This window comes from Ruditapes philippinarum, unplaced genomic scaffold (genome assembly GCF_026571515.1).
Source record: "Ruditapes philippinarum isolate M1 unplaced genomic scaffold, ASM2657151v2 ctg513_1_1_1_1, whole genome shotgun sequence".
NCBI classification, from domain to species: domain Eukaryota; kingdom Metazoa; phylum Mollusca; class Bivalvia; order Venerida; family Veneridae; genus Ruditapes; species Ruditapes philippinarum.
Genome location: NW_026859247.1, coordinates 27,003 through 47,270, shown reverse-complemented (window position 1 = coordinate 47,270; position 20,268 = coordinate 27,003). Strand labels below are relative to the sequence as shown.

The 20,268-nt window shown below is 32.7% G+C and overlaps 3 protein-coding genes across 5 annotated transcripts; 2 read left to right on the top strand and 1 right to left on the bottom strand.

Annotated features, from left to right (window-relative positions):
• The first annotated feature begins 374 nt into the window (after window positions 1–374).
• Window positions 375–7,402, top strand: LOC132755777 (uncharacterized). 3 transcript variants are annotated; one of them, XM_060746693.1, is made up of 10 exons: window positions 375–451; window positions 487–550; window positions 768–1,581; window positions 1,689–1,946; window positions 2,150–2,389; window positions 2,831–2,879; window positions 3,313–3,736; window positions 3,971–4,158; window positions 4,381–5,667; window positions 5,974–7,402. In XM_060746693.1, exons 3-9 carry the CDS (start codon window positions 821–823, stop codon window positions 5,659–5,661), a joined length of 3,201 nt encoding a protein of 1,066 aa, XP_060602676.1. In that variant the 5' UTR covers window positions 375–451; window positions 487–550; window positions 768–820; the 3' UTR covers window positions 5,662–5,667; window positions 5,974–7,402. The 3 variants fall into 3 exon arrangements, with proteins under 3 accessions (XP_060602676.1, XP_060602678.1, XP_060602675.1); XM_060746695.1 differs by having other exon boundaries at window positions 381–550; window positions 4,381–5,657; XM_060746692.1 differs by having other exon boundaries at window positions 382–550.
• A 3,795-nt stretch (window positions 7,403–11,197) lies between these two features.
• Window positions 11,198–14,294, bottom strand: LOC132755781 (loricrin-like). The gene is made up of 8 exons (XM_060746700.1): window positions 13,832–14,294; window positions 13,625–13,789; window positions 13,216–13,512; window positions 12,479–13,104; window positions 12,328–12,424; window positions 12,052–12,147; window positions 11,635–11,871; window positions 11,198–11,388 (listed from the first exon to the last, which is right to left on the bottom strand). The coding sequence occupies exons 1-8, from the start codon at window positions 14,292–14,294 to the stop codon at window positions 11,198–11,200; spliced, it is 2,172 nt and encodes a 723-aa protein (XP_060602683.1).
• A 206-nt stretch (window positions 14,295–14,500) lies between these two features.
• LOC132755789 (perlucin-like) lies at window positions 14,501–19,604 on the top strand. The gene is made up of 5 exons (XM_060746708.1): window positions 14,501–14,564; window positions 17,942–18,033; window positions 18,261–18,360; window positions 18,913–19,144; window positions 19,506–19,604. The coding sequence occupies exons 1-5, from the start codon at window positions 14,501–14,503 to the stop codon at window positions 19,540–19,542; spliced, it is 525 nt and encodes a 174-aa protein (XP_060602691.1). The 3' UTR covers window positions 19,543–19,604.
• Window positions 19,605–20,268: the final 664 nt, after the last annotated feature.

Genomic DNA, 20,268 nt, shown 5'->3' with positions numbered 1-20,268 from the left:
GTGGGACGGCATTTTGGGCAGTAAAAAATTAAAAACCTTGACCTGAATCTATAAATATGTCAAGGCGCCTTTCATATTAATCAATAAAGAATCAATAAGGTCACAATAACAAGCGTTAATAACATTTATAAAGAAGACCTTAAATAGAGGCATTCACAACAAAGGCAGGCTATCAAATTAGAGTATCATCTGTCAAAAATCAGATTAGTAAAACAAGTCAGCAATATAATGAAACTAGAACTAGAATATTGTCTGTTTTTTGAGAAATATGAAACTAAAACTAAAAAAATTATTGGAAATCGTGCAAGTGGGTAAATGCAAATTCGTCGAATCGCTCTATCATTTTCAGTTTGTTTAAATTTTCTTGTTTAGATATATGCAAATGAAGAGGCAAATTAGTTGTTAACTGCAGAAATGATCGACCTTGACATGTTAAGATACTAGATATTGATTTCAGTCCTTTGTCATTCAATGCTAATAGGACATGGCTTATTGCGTTCTAGCTTATTTTATGTTATGACAAGACCGCAAGGTACAAAGGAATTCTTTAGTAAGTACAATGTTTTAGTTCCTTAAGTTATTAACTTAAGTTATTAAGTTAAACAAAAAAAACGAACCTTGAGTTATGGCTTATCTGTATAATTATGTTATTATAAAGTATTACAGAGTTACTTATAGTTGAAAATGATTTTCCATTGTATTTATAAAATATCGACAATATATAAGTGAAGTCCATATTTAAAATTAGAGCTTATGTTGTATTTCAGATTTTTGTACGGCTCCGAATAGAATAAAATCCAAGATTCATGATTAATCAATCATGTCTGAAAATATTTCAAGATATTGTGAACCATGTATTAATGGACGAAATGTAACAGTTGATGCAAAACAACATTGTACTGATTGTGAAGAATCATACTGCGAGAATTGTTCTGCTGCTCACAAGGCACAAAAGGCAACGAGGAATCATAAGCTGACAGATATTGAGGAGTTTCTTGACAACAATGTGTCACTGTCTAAATATTGTGAACCATGCTTGGAAAACGGAGTGTCAGTCGAAGCAGTAGCAAGGTGTGAGGAATGTATTGAATTTTACTGCGAAAATTGCGCACGAATACATAAATCCCAAAAGGCAACACGGAGTCACGAAATAACCACGCTTGATGTGGAAAACAAGCGTTGTGTGTGCGAGGCATGTAGCTATAATGGAGATGAAGATCGACCGTCCTCGGCCATGTGTGTCACGTGTGATGAAGTACTGTGTTTTGACTGCACAAAGGCTCATAGATCTCAAAAAGCTACCAGGGCGCACCAGATTGAAAATCAGCAAGATACAAGCAAAGCGTCTCCCCGCATAGAAACAGGTCGGACATCCTCGGCAAGAGGGACATACTGTGACCGCTGCAACGAAGACAGCAGACTAACCCCTCTTGATCAGTCATTTTGGTTTTGTTTCAGCTGCAGACAAACCTTATGCGACTCCTGTGCAAACGATCACAAACAATCTGCCGAAGGAAAATCCCATCGTTTAATCTATTCATCGGACACAGGAAATGGTGACGAATCACAAGCAGATAAAGTGTATGTACATGTATAATGACTTCTTACATTTAAACTTCGAATTAGATGTATTTACTATAACACCTTTTTCTTTGTCGAATTTCCTATTTATACTACATTCATTTCAGTGAAACTCCTAAAAGCAGTTCGAGTGAGTCCATCCCTGATGAAATAAGCAATACAGATGCCCCCGAATTATGCGGTTGTTGCGTTTCAAATGAAAATGAAATTCCCACAGGCACTTGTTTAGACTGTAACAAAAAGCTCTGTTCTACATGCGTAGATGAACACATGTTACTAGACGAAACAAACAAACATCGATTGATTTTTAATGATGAAAATCCAGATCATGATTCTATGACGGATGATATAGCAGAATCCAAAATGTAAGTACCAAGAGAGAAGAAAAAGTTCAAATCTAATGTTCAACACTTACATGAAGTATGAATTCACTATTTTTCAAGTATTTGAGTAGTTTTAAGTTATGGAAAACAAATTATTTAAATATTGTTGAAACAGAATGAATCTGGGTTAAACTAGATATCAAAATATATTTTGTTGATTTTTTTTTTCATTTCACGCTTTACAGAAGCTTCGAACCAGAACCAGAAATAACAGGCATTAAACAAGTCAACAATGATATTTGCCAATTATGTCAAGGTTTAGGTACACAGAGTCCGGTTGTTGCATTTTGCTTTGATTGCCTTAAAACGTTGTGTGAAAGCTGTCATAATCAACATATGATAGACGATGTTCAAAAGTTTCACAAGATTATGAGCCGAAACGAAGACAAACAGTCTCCGGAAAAAGAAAACAATGACAAAAACAAGTTAGTTAATTAATTATGATTAAAGCTAACCACATGAACTTAGTGACGTTTTTGTCATTATTGCAATATTTGTACAGTAAGGGCAGGAAAGAAAAAGTTAAAAACTTCTCATGATTAAAAAGAATGAAATTTGAAATAATTTGATTGAAATAAAATTGGGGTTACCATCTCTCTTTTGAGTAAATGCGAAATGCCACTGATTGAAGAAAGATATGTATGTTTTATTAGTATCATTAAAATAAAGTAGATTTATTTTTAAACTCTGCAAAATAGCTATTTGACATTTTCCCTCTAAGTTTTGTAAAAATTGAATCGTCCCGGAGCCGCCTACAAGAGTCATTTTGATAATGTGCATTTTGTAGGCTTGCAATCACCAAACTATCTGGTAGCAATGAATTTAGTGTCGTTTTAATAATATGCAAAATAATCTTTCCTGTACAGAAGTGAGGAGCCGATAAAAGAAGAAGTCAAAGAAGAAATTACTCCAAATGTAAGATGTCATTTTGTAACAATCTAAACATAAGATACATTGCAGGACAAATATATATATTCGGATTTTTAGTTTAAATTGACAATACAGATATCAACTTCACATGTTGTCGGTAAATTCCATTGCAATAAGTTCATCAAAACCACAAAATCAAACCGATCTTTATCAAACAGTACATGACTATTATTAAAGAATTAAGCGCAAATGACGTTTTCAGAAAAATGACATACTTAAGACATGCCCATGCCACTTGCGCTCTGATAATTATACATACAATATTCATTGTTGCTATTAGAACCACTTTGAATTGGTGTGAACAAATTTGATAAAAATTGAAAAGCTTTTAATTTTCATGCAGTTGTCTCATTAATATTTAGAACATATTTGAATTTGCTGTTTTATTTGGCAATTGTTTTATACTTTTTATATCAAGACAAAACCTGGAAAACCAAAACAAGTCGGGGCTCTAAATGTTGACAGTGTAACGATTACATGGAGCGCACCAACAGATACACTAGATTCTAGCTGTTATCAGATAAGGTACAAAGAAAATAAGCATGATGCAAAATGGCAATACTATGACGAAGATAAACCGCAACATACAACATTGACCGTGAGAAATTTAAAATCACATTCCTGCTTTGTCTTCCAAGTAAGACTTGTCAACAACGAGGAAGAAGGCCCTTACAGTGAAGTCAGTGATCCGATCGAAACCCTTCCATCCGCTGCAGAACTAGTCTTCGATTTATCAGAAGAGGTTTTTGCTATTGGAGATCAGCTGAAATTACGTAAATTTAGACTGAATGAAAATTTAGCTGCGAAAAATCATCAACTGAAGACAAGAAAGTTTACATTAGGTATTTTATTCAAAGTAAATCATAGAAACCGTAGAACTTACTCAGAGATACTAAAGAGTACCGGACAGTAAAAGTATTGCATAAAATTCAATTAAAGTTAATCACTTTTTTCTGTCTTGATAAAAAATAGCCCGATTTTTTTTAAATTCCTTCCTTTTGTTATTCTGTATATGGTTTCTTAACAATTATTATTATAACACTTATTTCCTATAAATACAAAAATCTTTATTACAGGCGAAGAAAAGGCGCATCACCAGAAAGAGAAAACGGTGTTACTACTGGGAGCATCAGGGACAGGAAAAACAACATTTGTGAATGGGCTCATCAACTATTTATTTGGAGTGACATTTGCTGACGACTTCAGATTTTCTATCGTAGCAGCAGAGGATAATGAACCATTTGGAAAAGTACCTGTTTCAATGGTATTTAATTTTCAAATTAGAAATTTTTATCAAAAGTAGAATATAATTAAAGAAGTGAAGTAAATTTTAGTGAACATTGCATAGTTTATTGATTTTGAAATGATTAGTCTTCTTTGCGGTGAATAAAGGTATAGTTTTATATGAATCAGAAACACTAAATGTTAATAACGAAACCAACACAAACATATTACATTCTTATATAAACGATGCTTACATTTCCAGGGAGGGTTACCAAAAACAGAATGGATAACATGCTACAATGTTGTCCCGGTAAAAGGCAGTAAAGTCGACTTCAGGCTAACTATAATCGATACACCTGGATTTGGTGATAAAGGCATAGAGAAAGATGCAGAAATAAAAGACCAGTTGAAAGAATTATTCTCTGCAGTTGATGAAAAGGGTGTACTATTTGTTGATGCAGTTTGTATATTCATGAGAGCTTCTGAATCCCGCTTGACAATAACACAAGAGTATATATATACTACAATCACATCGTTATTTCATCGAGATATTCAGGAAAACATATGCTCTATTGTCACATTCTCGGATGGTAAAGCTCCTCCTGTCCTGGCAGCTCTTAAAGAGGCAAACTTGCCGTATGAAACTTATTTTCCCTTCAATACATCAGAAATATTCTCGGACAATATCAAGACATCACAAACAAGTCTTACAAAAGTTTTCTTTGATATGAATGTTTCTAGTTTCGATGCATTCATGCTTAAATTGTCAACAATGAAAACTAAGAGTTTAAGTCAATCAACCGAAGTGATAGAGAAGAGGCGGCAGATAGAAGAAACTGCAGGAATTCTCCTGTCTCAGGTAGAAAAGGGGTTGAATAAAATGGAAGAGTGCAGATCCGAAATTGCAATTCTTGAGAAATTTAAAACGCAAATGACTGATAACAAAGATTTTAGATATAAAAGGAAAAAGCATGTTCAAAACCTTATACCGTTAAGAAAAGGGCTTCATACTACAAATTGTCTTCACTGCAATGTTACTTGTCATGATAACTGCATATATGAAAATGATGAAGATAAGGCAATGTGTACTGCTATGAATGAAAATGGGTATTGCAAGGTATGTGATGATCATTGTTATTGGGACAAACATAAGAATACGCCATTCATTATTGAATGGAAAGAAGTGGAAGAAGAATGCACGTATGACGAAATGATGAATAAATATAAAAAGGCAGAAGCTGAAGTGACATCACACGAAGGAATCGTCAACAAGTTGAAGAAAGAATTGGATGAAGCGGAAAATGACATGCTGAACTTGATGAAGGAGATTGCCGATTGTAGCAATCAGCTAAGCCAGATAGCTCTGAGGGCTAATCCACTTAGTGTTGCAGAGCATATTGATATCATCATTGAAAACGAGAAGTGGGAAAGAAAGCCGGGATTCCAAGACAGAATCAATAATCTAGAAAATCTCAAAAAGAAAATTGCCATTGGAGATGAATTTAAACACTTTCAAAAGAGCAAAGAAGATATTTATAAGTAAATGAAGGTATTTTGTGACCAATATAATCATTATATATTGTCAAGCTTTGAATACAATTATGTTCTTTCTAGCATTTGATAAAATGCCCAATGTAGATATCCCTATGGTGAACAATAATGATAACTTTAATAATATTTACACCTTTATATCTTATTTATACCGTTTTTATTAATGTCTCGTTTTCCATAATATGATATATCGTATCAGTTTTAGAATTGCACAAGAAGATATTGTTAGATTTATTAATAAGTGTACACTTATCCCTTTATTCTGTTAAAATACATATTTGTATTTTATTTTCTGTATTTTCAGGTAGAGCTCTGACAGAACACTCCTGTTTCGTACGATAATCACAGAGAACTAAAAATACTTTCGTTGATTACATGTCATTTGTGGGTCCTTTCTTCCGGAAAACTGAATAGCATTTGAATGGGAAATATAAATATCCCAAGATAACTTATCAAACAACTATTAACGAGGAATCTTCCTCCATGGACATGTATATATGTTTGTATATATAACCTTTCGTTTTGCTTTTCTTTGATTTCTTATATTAATCTACTGATTATATTTATATAGGATATCCATGAAAGTAGAATGTAAGCCATTTACCTGATTGTTTGAATCACAAAACCAGATATAACAGATATAACCATTGGGTAGGCAATGTAATGTTTATAAGACATATCATAATTATAGATGCCGACAGACAGTCAAATGATTAAAACATTATCTTATCAAATGAAGTTAGGCATGTTTTCAAAATAACGAAAAAGGTAACTCTGATCATGACAGTTGGGTCACTTGTGATATTATCTTGATTGAAAATATAGAAGATTCAAATCAGGTAAATCATTAGATCAGGAAATTATTATATTTTATTTAAAAACATCAAGGAACAGTATTAGCCAGGTGAATGCTTTAAATGTTATTTAATTTCCCTGTTTATTTCTTTTATTAGTTGTATTCTCCTAGTTGTATTATCAAAGATTTTAAAAAGCTCGTATTCTATCATCTTTATATCAACAATATCATTGTATGACAGTTTTCATTTCTGTCGTTTACATTTTTTTCAACATAATTGTCATGAATATATTTGTATCATTCATTATAGATAATAATAGCCCGGTCCTTCTTAAAAAAATATCACGGTTTTGTTTGTTGAATTGCTTAATTTTGGACGCGTTTTGCCAACCATGAAATATAGATCTTAGAAGGCGCATTTTCAGAAAGTACTAAATTTGGTATATAACTTGTGCAAGGGGACATTAATGTTAGTCTGTTATAAATTCCCTTATTTTCATACGCAATTGCTCTATACAACATTCACAAACATATTTTTTTTTAAATGATATCAAACACATTTGATAAATGGTAAAATGAATGGTAATTCTGGTCACCTGTCATTTGAAATAAAATGTAATTGTTTTTGAATATTTTTCTTTTTATGAACTATGTATCAAGTTTATATAATATTTCTTTTGTATTTCGTGTTAGATTCATTAGTTTGTAAACGGCGTTTTTATATTTAGCTAATAGTATTATATATTATCAGTATTTTTATGTTGACCATCTTAACGTTTTTCTCTCTTTTTTTCCCATCAATACATATTATTATTAATCATAGTAAGTGGATATAAAATCGAAACGTTTTCTGATGAAAGAGAAACATTGAAATGTTCGACCCGTTGTGTTTACTTTTCACTTCAATAAAGAATATATTAATCAGAAAGCATCATAATTTGTTTGTGTTATATTTATCTAGAACTGATTTTTTTTTAATCAGAAAATTAAATATAAAGATCTCTGAATACAATTGATTTTATGCAATTTATTCAAAATAATATAAATGTGAGGTTTGAAACATTTCAAATAAGAAAGCAACGCCAAAATTAATAAAGCATCAAACTTATGATGGACTTGCGCTTGTTAATGTCAAATTATATTCAACAAGTGGACATTCAAAACTCCTCATATTGATTGAACTGGTTTCGCTCTCAAACTTCATGTGGCCATAAGAAATAAGAAACGGCACGTGACTTCATAATGGAGGCTTCTTAAACTACACCAAAATCGAAAATGTTTTTTTACCAATGAAAAAACAACAACATCCAGAAAATTTTGAACATTTGTTATAGATTGCAATCATCGTACTTTCACTTAATTAACTAAGATTTACAACCTGTTACTTACATAAATGAAAGAATCAGTTCTGATATTTGTCCCATGTAAAACATAAAATATCAACAGTAGAGCCGCCTTCCGCGGACTGAATATACTTCGTCTATTTTGTGTAGCTCAATTTCATTGTATGATCACATTCATATAGGAAGTTATTGTAAACAGAATTATTACCCATCTATATAACAGTAAATCATAGCAAGTTTTATGTGTAGGTAATTTTTTAATATTTCTTAAGATGAATCTGAGCCATACACCGGTATACCGACATATAGTAAAATGGTTGCACGTTCATTATTTTCAAATGTAGCTAAGCAGGGTTTCCAAATAACGGACAGTATCTGGAAAAAGCAATCATGATTATATAGCTGTCTCATGTGTGATATGGGCTTCATTAAAATCATTGAACATTGATTTGAGATCAATTGTGTTAGATACATTGTCATGCTATTTGTTTTTGTTTTATTTAGGAACTTTGACCAATAACTTACCATGTACTTACATAATTGGAAGAATAAACCAATATCAACAAAAGTAATTTGAGTCTTTCGAGTTATGTCGTATGGTTAATTTTTATTGTTGTTATTATTATCATCGGGGGATAGAATTTACAGGAAAAGATCAGTTCACTAGATGGAGCTTTAAAGACAATTGACTGCCATTCATATATGGCCAAGGAATTTGAAGTTTTATTACTTTACTTTGATGAAGTTAGCAACCTAATGTTTGCATGCATGAAATGACTTAATAACTGGTAGCCTGACGTGTTTGTCCTTCAGACTTGAGGTTTTGATGCATCTAGTGATAAATGAAACTTGCCGGTGAATAAGTACATGTGAAAATTGTTTGTCTTTAAATAGCATCGATTTAAATGAACACGTTTGATATGTGTGGCTAAATTGATAATATAGATACTAGTATTATAATTCAATTAAAAGCTGTCAACGGTTGCAGGCTCGGTTTGATTGAGCCTGTTCAGGGTTCAATCTTATATATATCTTCTGTATTTTCACAGTTTATAATATAATATATATATTATTATTATTAAACAATTTGCATACTATTAGTCAAAACAAAAGTAGAAATCAAAACTCATTTCCTGTTTTGAATGTAAATGTTTTTGTTTTTTTTTTCATTTTGTCTTACAGACACAGCTATTTTTCACGTAACCATAAAATCAACAACAACTACTTTTAAATATACAATGCACAATCGCATCTAGTTTTAATGATCACTAAGGGGATCAGCAGAAAGTTTATTTGTTAAGAGACGGTCTGCTTTTACAGCTTAATAAAACCTTTATAACAGCACAGGAGAAAAGACATGTATGTCCCCTGTGTAACCAATATACCAATGATAGGGGATACCCATACTGCTTTTGTGACTCCTTAAAAACGTTTGTGTCGGACTCATAGACCTTTAATCAACTCGTTTATTCAATATTCTCAATTTAATAATGATATCAATCTTTTTAAACACTGCTTTTTATTACATTTCTTTAAATAGCAGAAAACTTAAGAGTATTGCAGTATTTTGTTTGACAAGTTAATCCTTGCATACATTATGTGCTTGTTAACTTTTTACATGTACGATTGACAGCAAACAAAATACTCCATCTGATGCTTCACTTTCCATATATATATATATATATATATATATATATATATATATATATATATATATATATATATATATATATATATATATATATATATATATATATATATATATATATATATATATATATATAAAGAAATGATGATACAAATTATGATGACTATGACCATGATACTCATGATGATGATGATGATGATGATGATGATTATACTAATAATGAAGATGGTGAAGGCATTTAATCATTTTCACTGCACATATTTATACTGAGTACAGTTACACATTATACACAGTACACGTTTGAGCTCATATTTCATATACCCTGTACACTAGTCTCGTGCATTTATTGCCGCTGTAGAAGTCAATTGTGTGTCTATCTCACTAAAATTTTATATATGAGTACATAAGAAGAGTTTTGTGAAAATTGCATATTAGAATTTTTAATTTTGTACAATTAGTACAAAGATACTAAACTTTGGACTTCGGAAATGACTTCTCGCGTCAGCGACTGTGATTTTTACGAAGAATAACACTTTTGTCTTGATACTTGTTAATTTTGCATATCTGGATATATAAAATCAAACCCGTGTCAAATTAGTGTCATATTAAATCGATTTTGTCTTGCCTCTGGCATTTTTTCCATTTTTTGTTTTGACTCAAAACACCATTACTAGTATATTTGTTAAACGGTCCAATAACGTGATAGTTAAACAAATAAATGAATATTTTCTGTAAGATAAATTTTACATTTTCAGCCACAATCAGACAACAGTTTTAGGGTCACAGGGTCAAAACGATTCGGCTGACGGGTTCGACCTTTTAAATCGTCTAACAACACGACACTTCAAGAAAAAGAACATTTTTACCCAGGTACCAGGGTACCAGGTACGTTGCATTGTGTGTGGTGGCAAATGTTTGAAAAACAACATTGCTTGACGTCAACACGCTAATGTCGTTGCAATGACACACAGACTGTGTTTCGCGTGCGCATATCATATAACAGTTTAAAACCTTTGGATCTTACCATCTTAATAATGTACATGTACTTTAATTAGAATCTAAGTTATGGTTACGCCGTATAACAGCGTTACTGCGTCAACGCGGTCGATTTCATTTATGCGGTCGGTGATTTTCAACCTAGTTTTTTGTCCTCTTTTATTAGTTTTTCGGCCGTATGTCGTACTGACGTACTTGTTCTTTTGACGATGTACTTGCAACATTTCTAGAAAGGTTAATTGTTAACGACGAATAAACAACAGAAAACCAAAAATCCTTACAAGTTGTGTGCTTATATAATATAAGGCTAAAACCTCCTTATCAGGAACCACTGGCAAATGCCCGATTGTGAATTGTACTCATGTGTAGGTCATTATCGTGTGTTACTGGTTAGCAGGGCAACATGCGTAGGTCATTATCGTGTTTTACTGGTTAGCAGGGCAACAAAATGAAAACTTTTGAAGCTTATAATGTTTCAAACTATTTAAACATAGCATCAATTTGTACACTTAAACATGAGAATTTAGAAGACTTATATACGGTTATCATGACCGTCTTTCTTTCATTAATCTTGTTTTATGCTCAATTAACATACCCCGCAAAAAAACGGGGAATCTGACTTTAAGCCAAACAAATTCTTTGTAAATTTATATAAGGTGGTAAATTCATGCTAAATACCCCCACCTTGTGCCTTTACCTTTCTTTTTGAACAAAACGGTTATTTCAAAGCCTCCACAGTTACGCCTTAGTAGTGGAACAGCTGAAAGGTAAAAATACGAACTACGATCACCACTTTCACCGCCAAATTACTTTCACAACCACCATTACCAGCACAATCATCATCACCACCTCTATAACCACCTGTTTCATCATCATCATCATCACCACTGTTAATTCTATCAATACCACAATCATCATCACCACCTCTATAACCACCTGTATCATCATCACCACCACTGTTAATTCTATCAATATCACAATCATCATCACCACCTCTATAGCCATCTGTATCATCATCATCACCACTGTTAATTCTATCAATATCACAATCATCATCACCACCTCTATAGCCACCTGTATCATCACCACCACTGTTAATTCTATCAATACCACAATCATCATCACCACCTCTATAGCCATCTGTATCATCATCACCACCACTGTTAATTCTATCAATATCACAATCATCATCACCACCTCTATAGCCATCTGTATCATCATCACCACCACTGTTAATTCTATCATTACCACAATCATCATCACCACCTCTATAGCCATCTGTATCATCATCACCACCACTGTTAATTCTATCAATACCACAATCATCATCACCACCTCTATAACCACCTGTATCATCATCACCACCACTGTTAATTCTATCAATACCACAATCATCATCATCACCACATCTATAGCCATCTGTATCATCATCACCACCACTGTTAATTCTATCAATATCACAATCATCATCACCACCTCTATAACCACCTGTATCATCATCACCACCACTGTTAATTCTATCAATACCACAATCATCATCACCACCTCTATAACCACCTGTATCATCATCACCACCACTGTTAATTCTATCAATATCACAATCATCATCACCACCTCTATAACCACCTGTATCATCATCACCACCACTGTTCATTCTATCAATATCACAATCATCATCACCACCTCTATAGCCATCTGTATCATCATCACCACCACTGTTAATTCTATCAATATCACAATCATCATCACCACCTCTATAACCACCTGTATCATCATCACCACCACTGTTAATTCTATCAATACCACAATCATCATCACCACCTCTATAGCCATCTGTATCATCATCACCACCACTGTTAATTCTATCAATATCACAATCATCATCACCACCTCTATAGCCATCTGTATCATCATCACCACCACTGTTAATTCTATCAATACCACAATCATCATCACCACCTCCAATAGCCATCTGTATCATCATCACCACCACTGTTAATTCTATCAATATCACAATCATCATCACCACCTCTATAACCACCTGATCATCATCACCACCACTGTTCATTCTATCAATATCACAATCATCATCACCACGTCTATAACCACCTGTATCATCATCACCACCACTGTTAATTCTATCAATACCACAATCATCATCACCACCTCTATAACCACCTGTATCATCATCACCACCACTGTTAATTCTATCAATACCACAATTATCATCACCACCTCTATAACCACCTGTATCATCATCACCACCACTGTTAATTCTATCAATACCACAATCATCATCACCACCTCTATAACCACCTGTATCATCATCATCACCACTGTTAATTCTATCAATACCACAATCATCATCACCACCTCTATAACCACCTGTATCATCATCACCACTGTTAATTCTATCAATATCACAATCATCATCACCACCTCTATAACCACCTGTATCATCACCACCACTGTTAATTCTATCAATATCACAATCATCATCACCACCTCTATAACCACCTGTATCATCATCACCACTGTTAATTCTATCAATATCACAATCATCATCACCACCTCTATAACCACCTGTATCATCATCACCACCACTGTTAATACTATCAATACCACAATCATCATCACCACCTCTATAACCACCTGTATCATCATCACCACCACTGTTAATTCTATCAATATCACAATCATCATCACCACCTCTATAGCCATCTGTATCATCATCACCACCACTGTTAATTCTATCAATATCACAATCATCATCACCACCTCTATAGCCATCTGTATCATCATCACCACCACTGTTAATTCTATCAATACCACAATCATCATCACCACCTCTATAACCACCTGTATCATCATCATCACCACTGTTAATTCTATCAATACCACAATCATCACCACCACCTCTATAACCACCTGTATCATCATCACCACTGTTAATTCTATCAATATCACAATCATCATCACCACCTCTATAACCACCTGTATCATCACCACCACTGTTAATTCTATCAATACCACAATCATCATCACCACCTCTATAACCACCTGTATCATCATCACCACCACTGTTAATTCTATCAATATCACAATCATCATCACCACCTCTATAGCCATCTGTATCATCATCACCACCACTGTTATTTTCTATCAATATCACAATCATCATCACCACCTCTATAGCCATCTGTATCATCATCACCACCACTGTTAATTCTATCAATACCACAATCATCATCACCACCTCTATAACCACCTGTATCATCATCACCACCACTGTTAATTCTATCAATACCACAATCATCATCACCACCTCTATAGCCATCTGTATCATCATCACCACCACTGTTAATTCTATCAATATCACAATCATCATCACCACCTCTATAACCACCTGTATCATCATCACCACTGTTAATTCTATCAATATCACAATCATCATCACCACGTCTATAACCACCTGTATCATCATCACCACCACTGTTAATTCTATCAATACCACAATCATCATCACCACCTCTATAACCACCTGTATCATCATCACCACCACTGTTAATACTATCAATACCACAATCATCATCACCACCTCTATAACCACCTGTATCATCCTCACCACCACTGTTAATACTATCAATACCACAATCATCATCACCACCGCCACCTACACCAATCTCACCACCGCCACTATCATCATCATCTTCTTCAAAGACATCTCTATCGTCTTTGTTGAAATATAAGAAGCCTATTTTTTTAATTAGTTTTAGAATGCGTTGAGTTTTGCATCGAAGTGATCGCTTTGTAATTAGGTGATTACAAAATCCAAGCGACATTCATATTTCGTTTGTTTTCTTATTATTTAAAAGAACCTCCCCACCCACCCACTAACACCAGACAACAATGGGAAGTTTACTGCAAATACGTCACTAATGTCATTAATGATTTTTGAGTGTACCAGATTTTGTTAACATTAATGAGCTGTCAGTGATAAGCAAAGGTGGAATAAAATATTTTGCAGACAATACGTAAGCATGGTATGATGAAGGTCCATTGTTTAATTCTAGTGTTAGCCAGTATTCTAGATGACCACGGAATAATCGAGGGTGAAGTACATTTGAATCTTCTTAAAATATATTATGATATAGTAATTTCAGGTACAAAATTAATGTTTATTAATTTAGTAAATTATGCCTTTGTGACAGATGCCAGGGTTCTTTTATGAAAAGAAATCTCAAAATTTATATATTAACTATATAAAATGGTATAACTTTGAACTATGGTTATACTGATTGACGCAGCAGACTGACCTAGTTCGGTTTTATAATATTACGGCGACCATTTGATAAATACCCAACTGCTGAAATATTAAAAATATAATTCAGATAAAATGACGTCGTCCAATATTTTGATTTCTTATTTAAAGAAAAGAAGTCGAAGTTAAGCAGACAAACTGTAAGTTTCCTATCAGAGTGCCGCATATTTTTTCTGTTTATTTATGTGTTATTATGTGATAAGTAAAGAAAATATTAAGCCCTTATTATTTGATGTAAGAATGCTTAACAGATGCTAGGGGTGTTGACGGTAACTTGCATTATCGTCCTTGAACAGGCTCAATCAAACCAAGCCTGCGACATTTTCGATTTTGCCGTTTTGGGTGACTTCAGTGATTCCGTTTATCTCTATCTTGTATTTGCACACAAAAATGGTTTTATGTTGGAGTAAGTTTTGCATAGAAATGTCAAAAACTGTGTACTCCAAATGTATCCTTGACAAACGCACCGTTTGGAACTGATCTTGTGAAGGAATTGTTACATTTCTAACAGATATTAAACAAATGTTATATATTATTGGTTGAATAAGATGAAAATAGCGGCTGGTTTATTGCTAAAGAAGTAAGAATCTCAGGGGCAACCATAAGAATGAAAACAGAAGTATATAAACAAGAAAGAAAACAAAATGTGAGTAAACACTGTTTGTACAATACTATAGATCAATTTTGGACATTTCAAAAATATCATGAAAATTGTAAGATGACAATTTTCAATTTAATTATTGTTATAAATGATATCTATGTTGAATTCCATTCTTAACCTATGTATCTCTAATAAAGTACACTGACAATGTCAATTGTAAGGAAATTGCGTTTTTACTCCCCGAAGGGAGAGCATGTAGTTGCCACCTTGTCCGTCTGTCCATCTGTCCGTTGTTTGTCCGGAGCATATCCTGAAAGCCCTTAGAGATAATTTGTTTAAACTGCATACGGTGATAGAAGATATAATCGGTAAACATTCACTTAACATCTTCATTTGTTTATGAAAAATGAAATGTGCCCACTTTATGACTTTGCCTGTATGTTCTTGCCTTGCACATGTCCCTTTGGCTCTTGCTTCGGTCAATAGAAATGGAAGAACATAAAATCAGAAATGAAAAGTTCTAGCGAAGAAAATATACATTTAAACTCTCTTACATATTATCTATTTGGAATTTTCTACAGTTGGAAGGTTCATATAGACATATACAAATGCTAAATGCAAAATTAAATATGATGTAGCTTGCATGCTAAAGCTTACTACAGTGAAACATATAAAAAATATTTAAGTAATCATTGGCATCAATGTACATATTTTACAAACCTACTATACTAAAGTTTTACCATTCATTACAATAATGATATTTTATATTGGTTGAGATGGGTAAGATAAGGCTTATAATTTGGGATTTATTATTCAGATAAATCTCGCATTCGACCCTCTCAGACTCACTGAAGTTGTTATTTTTTTATCATCGTTAGACTTATTCCTGGGAAAACAGCAGGTATTGATAACCTTGCTTGGTTGTTAGGCCAAACATATGTCTTAATTTCATTTGTTTGTTTGCAAGTGATGTTTGCTAATTAACCTTCACTGTGTTATATAATGGCACTATAAATCACTCAGATAGAGAGGGATTTGTGTCGGGCCTATCACAAAAGTATATAGCAGGCGTTTGCACTTAAGCCTTACATAATCCATAATTATTGTCAAGGCTGTCAAAATGACATTTGATGGAAAGATGCAGTATTGAATAAAACAAAAGGTTTAAATGAAAAAATTGTAAAAGATAATGCAATTTGTTATTTAGTCTAAAAACATTTCTATTTATGGACGTTTGATGAGCGCATTCATATTTTTTAGACTAGAAATGTTCTAAAGGTGGCGGAAGAAATGGCAGTTAATTAAATTAATGCTGTATTAAATCTTTATACATGTATATGCATGTGGTACTAAACTTTTCATTGACGGGGAATATAATTAAATCTGCGGTCATAAGGTGTTGTTCAAGTTTTTTTTAAAGCAACTGACTATAAAAAGTAAACCGATTAAGTATTGACATAATGAGTAACATTTTGGAATATTTTAGACGACACAAAGAGAAAAACAACAATATAAATGAATTAGTGCATAAGAAGGCTTAATGGCCCTTTAACCGCAAAATCAGTAATATCAAAACAATCAAAGAAAAGGTTTGATTTTGCAAGATATCAAAATATCAAAATTCTTTGGAATATTTTAAAGCCACATAAATTAATCAATGGGGTACAAAAGAATTGCTGGAAAACCATAGAAAACCATAGAAAGCTTTGAACAGAATATCCTTTACCTACACAGAAATATCATTTGAGTGTACATCACTTAATATCGATGGCAAGCTTTGGTTATTGATATAACTATGTTTTGTGACCATTTTTTTGTATTTTGAGTTGTACTGATTTAGAAACTCAAAATTGCTGAAATGCAAAATTTAAAAAAAAAGAGAAAAAAAGGTGTGGATGAATTGCTGAAGTGAATTGCTTAAGAAATATACATACGACAGATAATATGCAGCATGTATGTGTGTTAAACTTACTGGCGATTTTTTGTTAAGAGTATGCAATATTGATTACCCATGCAGCAGGGGTCAAATCATGTGTTATGAGCTTTTCCTTTCATATGTTCTGTACAGTAGAAAACTCTTATAATGCTGGTTACTTTTACAGGATTTTTATGTAAATGGCTATTGCACATCGTATTTTGTACATTATATTATCAGTTGATTAGTTAATAGTTTTGAATTGAATGAGTAATCATTGTATTTGGTTATGTAGTTTTAACGGCTTATCAAAATGTAAGCGAAGTCTCTAAAATCTCATTAACCCTAGGTGATCCAGTACAGTACAATAAATAAATAAAACGAGACTTGCCTGGAAGTTCAATTATTATTCTACTTGTACTGGACCACATGGCTTAAAGCCCGTCCGGCTACCCCTTCAATATGAAGAATCCATTGTCGCATTTTGCATAATTATGTACGCTCTGAAAGTCTGCTTGGTCATCAGATAAGATCATATGTTCATCTCATTAAACCCTGTGGTTCACTTGAAGTATAATAATAATTGAACTTTAACTTCAAGGTAGGTATAGTTTATTCTTTAATTATATCATTTCATTTGATATGTTTTAAGGATACAAATGTTGTCAAAATGGATGGGTTGTTTATGAGGACTCGTGTTACCTGTTTGCAGATCATACAAACGTTGACTGGACGGAGGCAACGGTAACATATTTTCTTTTTTCAATTGCTACATAAAAAGAAGTTTTTTGTTTTTCATTGACATATTCAGAATAGTTTTCCGCAAAACAGAGGATTTTGTACGTTTTTTTGCATAATACAATATACATGTATTAAGTTGCACAGACAGTTATTGTTGCAAAGAAGTTCTTTGAAGTAAATGAACCATTTTTAAGATTTTCTAGATGTAAAATCTGTGTTTTTATTTTAAGCATTTCTGCGATGCACACGACCATTCTCACATTGTGACGATAGAATCTCGTTCAGAGGAATTGTTTCTCCGTGATCACTGCCAACGTTTATTCAAGACAGGTTTCCATTTCATTTATATGAATTTCTAACAAATTGTAACAACAAACAAAGTTAAAGACTTAAAAGTTAATTAACTTAATATTTTTTCAAATGGATTTTGTAATGTATTTACTGTTCTATACAGGCCCACTTCCCTATCGGCCAATAACATTCCTTGCACAGATTGTAAAACCTAAGCGATTATAATAATAATAATAGTAATAATAACAACAAAGTTCGTGTAATTATACAATCACAACAAAAACGTTGAAACAAAATGCGTATTTAAAATATGATTGTACCAGTATTTGTATTTACAACGACAGGGTTGAGTTAATTTATATCTTTATGAAAAACAATTACACATAATTTTTCCCATGAATATATTGTCGGTCGTTATAACTGCAAACAATTAAGTTTAAACGTTCATAAAGAATTATGACCCCAAATTATGCTGTTACACAAACTAACAGTTGTACAGTACAATATTTGAGGTACTTGAGATACAAACAGACAAGCCTAAATTGTATTTATCCGAAATCATGAAAATTCCTGTCATTAAAAAATCAACAGGAGCTTCGAGGGATAATTGGTTCTGGATTGGGGCAACAGACGACGAAATTGAAGGCATATGGGTTTGGTACACGAATCATAAACCAATCACTGATGTATACACCAACTGGGCTCCAGGACAACCAGATCCAGCAGACTGGAATCAAGATTGTGCCGTTCTTTGGGGACCAAATGGTTACGTTTGGGAAGATCATATTTGTGACCTAAAATCACATGTAATATGCGAAAGAAAGTAAGTCAAACGTTATGTTAAACCATGACTCTTTGATTATATAAAAAAATCTTATTATAGTTAACGTTATATGATAGTTGTAATAAAAACTTTTAAACAAACTTTGACTCTTAGCTTTAAGAACAAAAATGAGTGTTTTCCTTATGGTTCATTTTTCAAATTAATGTTTGTTATTTCATGTGCAATAATGAATAATCTCAGATAACATCAGAACTTCATGTCAAAAAAACATTCAACGCAGAATAGAAATATTGTTTTCTTGTTCATGTATTCGTTCATATATTCGAATAAAAATCTAAAATTTCTAATTTGATTAAATATATATATATTTATTGTATAAATTAATGTTCTTGTTTTCTAGCATAACAGCTTCTAGAGAGCAGGAAATATTTGGTTGATGCAGAAAGAAATGATTTTTCTGTATTTTTTGAAAATAAAATGAGACGAAGTATAAATACAATTATGCATTTTAATACTCTTTTCTTTCAAACGTTTGAATTTACCATTCAGTTTCGTTTTAGGGTGAAAAATGGTAATATGAAATAAAACATTTCAAACACTACAAATGCTGTGTCTATACAGTATACATGAGTAAGCATGTATAGTAAAATGCAGACACTATCAAGCATGTTGTAAGATGACAATGCTGAAGTTGATTTAAAATTTAAACTGCAATTATTATTAAGCAGATTTTTTTTTTAAATAAAGAAATAAACTGATCTTTAAAGTGAATTGGTCTATAATGGAAGGTTCTTTTACCATAAAGAATCACGTTGACAGAATTAAGTATCGACCATAACGTAAAACCTCGAAATAACTATGCATGGGTGATGTCTGTAATTGAAAGATACATGATCCAAGATGACAAATTTAATATATAGCAGATAATAAATTGTTTTATTACCCTTCCAGATTTTTTCCGCCTTTTTGATTGGATATTGATCACCCGAAAGAAATTGATATAACCGAGCCAGACGGGTAATATACACACTAAATTTCCCCGTTGGGTACCCAACGTTGTAAACGACATGCGCTGAGGTGATGCGCGTACGGTTCGATTTTACGCGGTGTAAATTCCGATATACAAGCACTTTTTAACAGTCAAATGATAAATATTTACCAAA

Bases quoted from the DNA above. Each gene is read 5' to 3' on its own strand.
- LOC132755777 (XM_060746693.1), top strand. From the start codon at position 821: ATGTCTGAAAATATTTCAAGATATTGTGAACCATGTATTAATGGACGA. The intron at 1,582-1,688 runs GTATGTACATGT...CATTCATTTCAG, and splicing joins GAATCACAAGCAGATAAAGT to TGAAACTCCTAAAAGCAGTT. The intron at 2,880-3,312 runs GTAAGATGTCAT...TTTTATATCAAG, and splicing joins AAGAAGAAATTACTCCAAAT to ACAAAACCTGGAAAACCAAA.
- LOC132755781 (XM_060746700.1), bottom strand. From the start codon at position 14,294: ATGTCGCTTGGATTTTGTAATCACCTAATTACAAAGCGATCACTTCGA. The intron at 13,105-13,215 runs GTGATATTGATA...ATGATGATACAG, and splicing joins TAGAGGTGGTGATGATGATT to GTGGTTATAGAGGTGGTGAT. The intron at 12,425-12,478 runs GTGATGATGATT...ATGATGATACAG, and splicing joins ATCAGGTGGTTATAGAGGTG to ATGGCTATTGGAGGTGGTGA.
- LOC132755789 (XM_060746708.1), top strand. From the start codon at position 14,501: ATGAAGGTCCATTGTTTAATTCTAGTGTTAGCCAGTATTCTAGATGAC. The intron at 18,361-18,912 runs GTTTCCATTTCA...AAAAATCAACAG, and splicing joins CCAACGTTTATTCAAGACAG to GAGCTTCGAGGGATAATTGG. The intron at 19,145-19,505 runs GTAAGTCAAACG...CTTGTTTTCTAG, and splicing joins CATGTAATATGCGAAAGAAA to CATAACAGCTTCTAGAGAGC.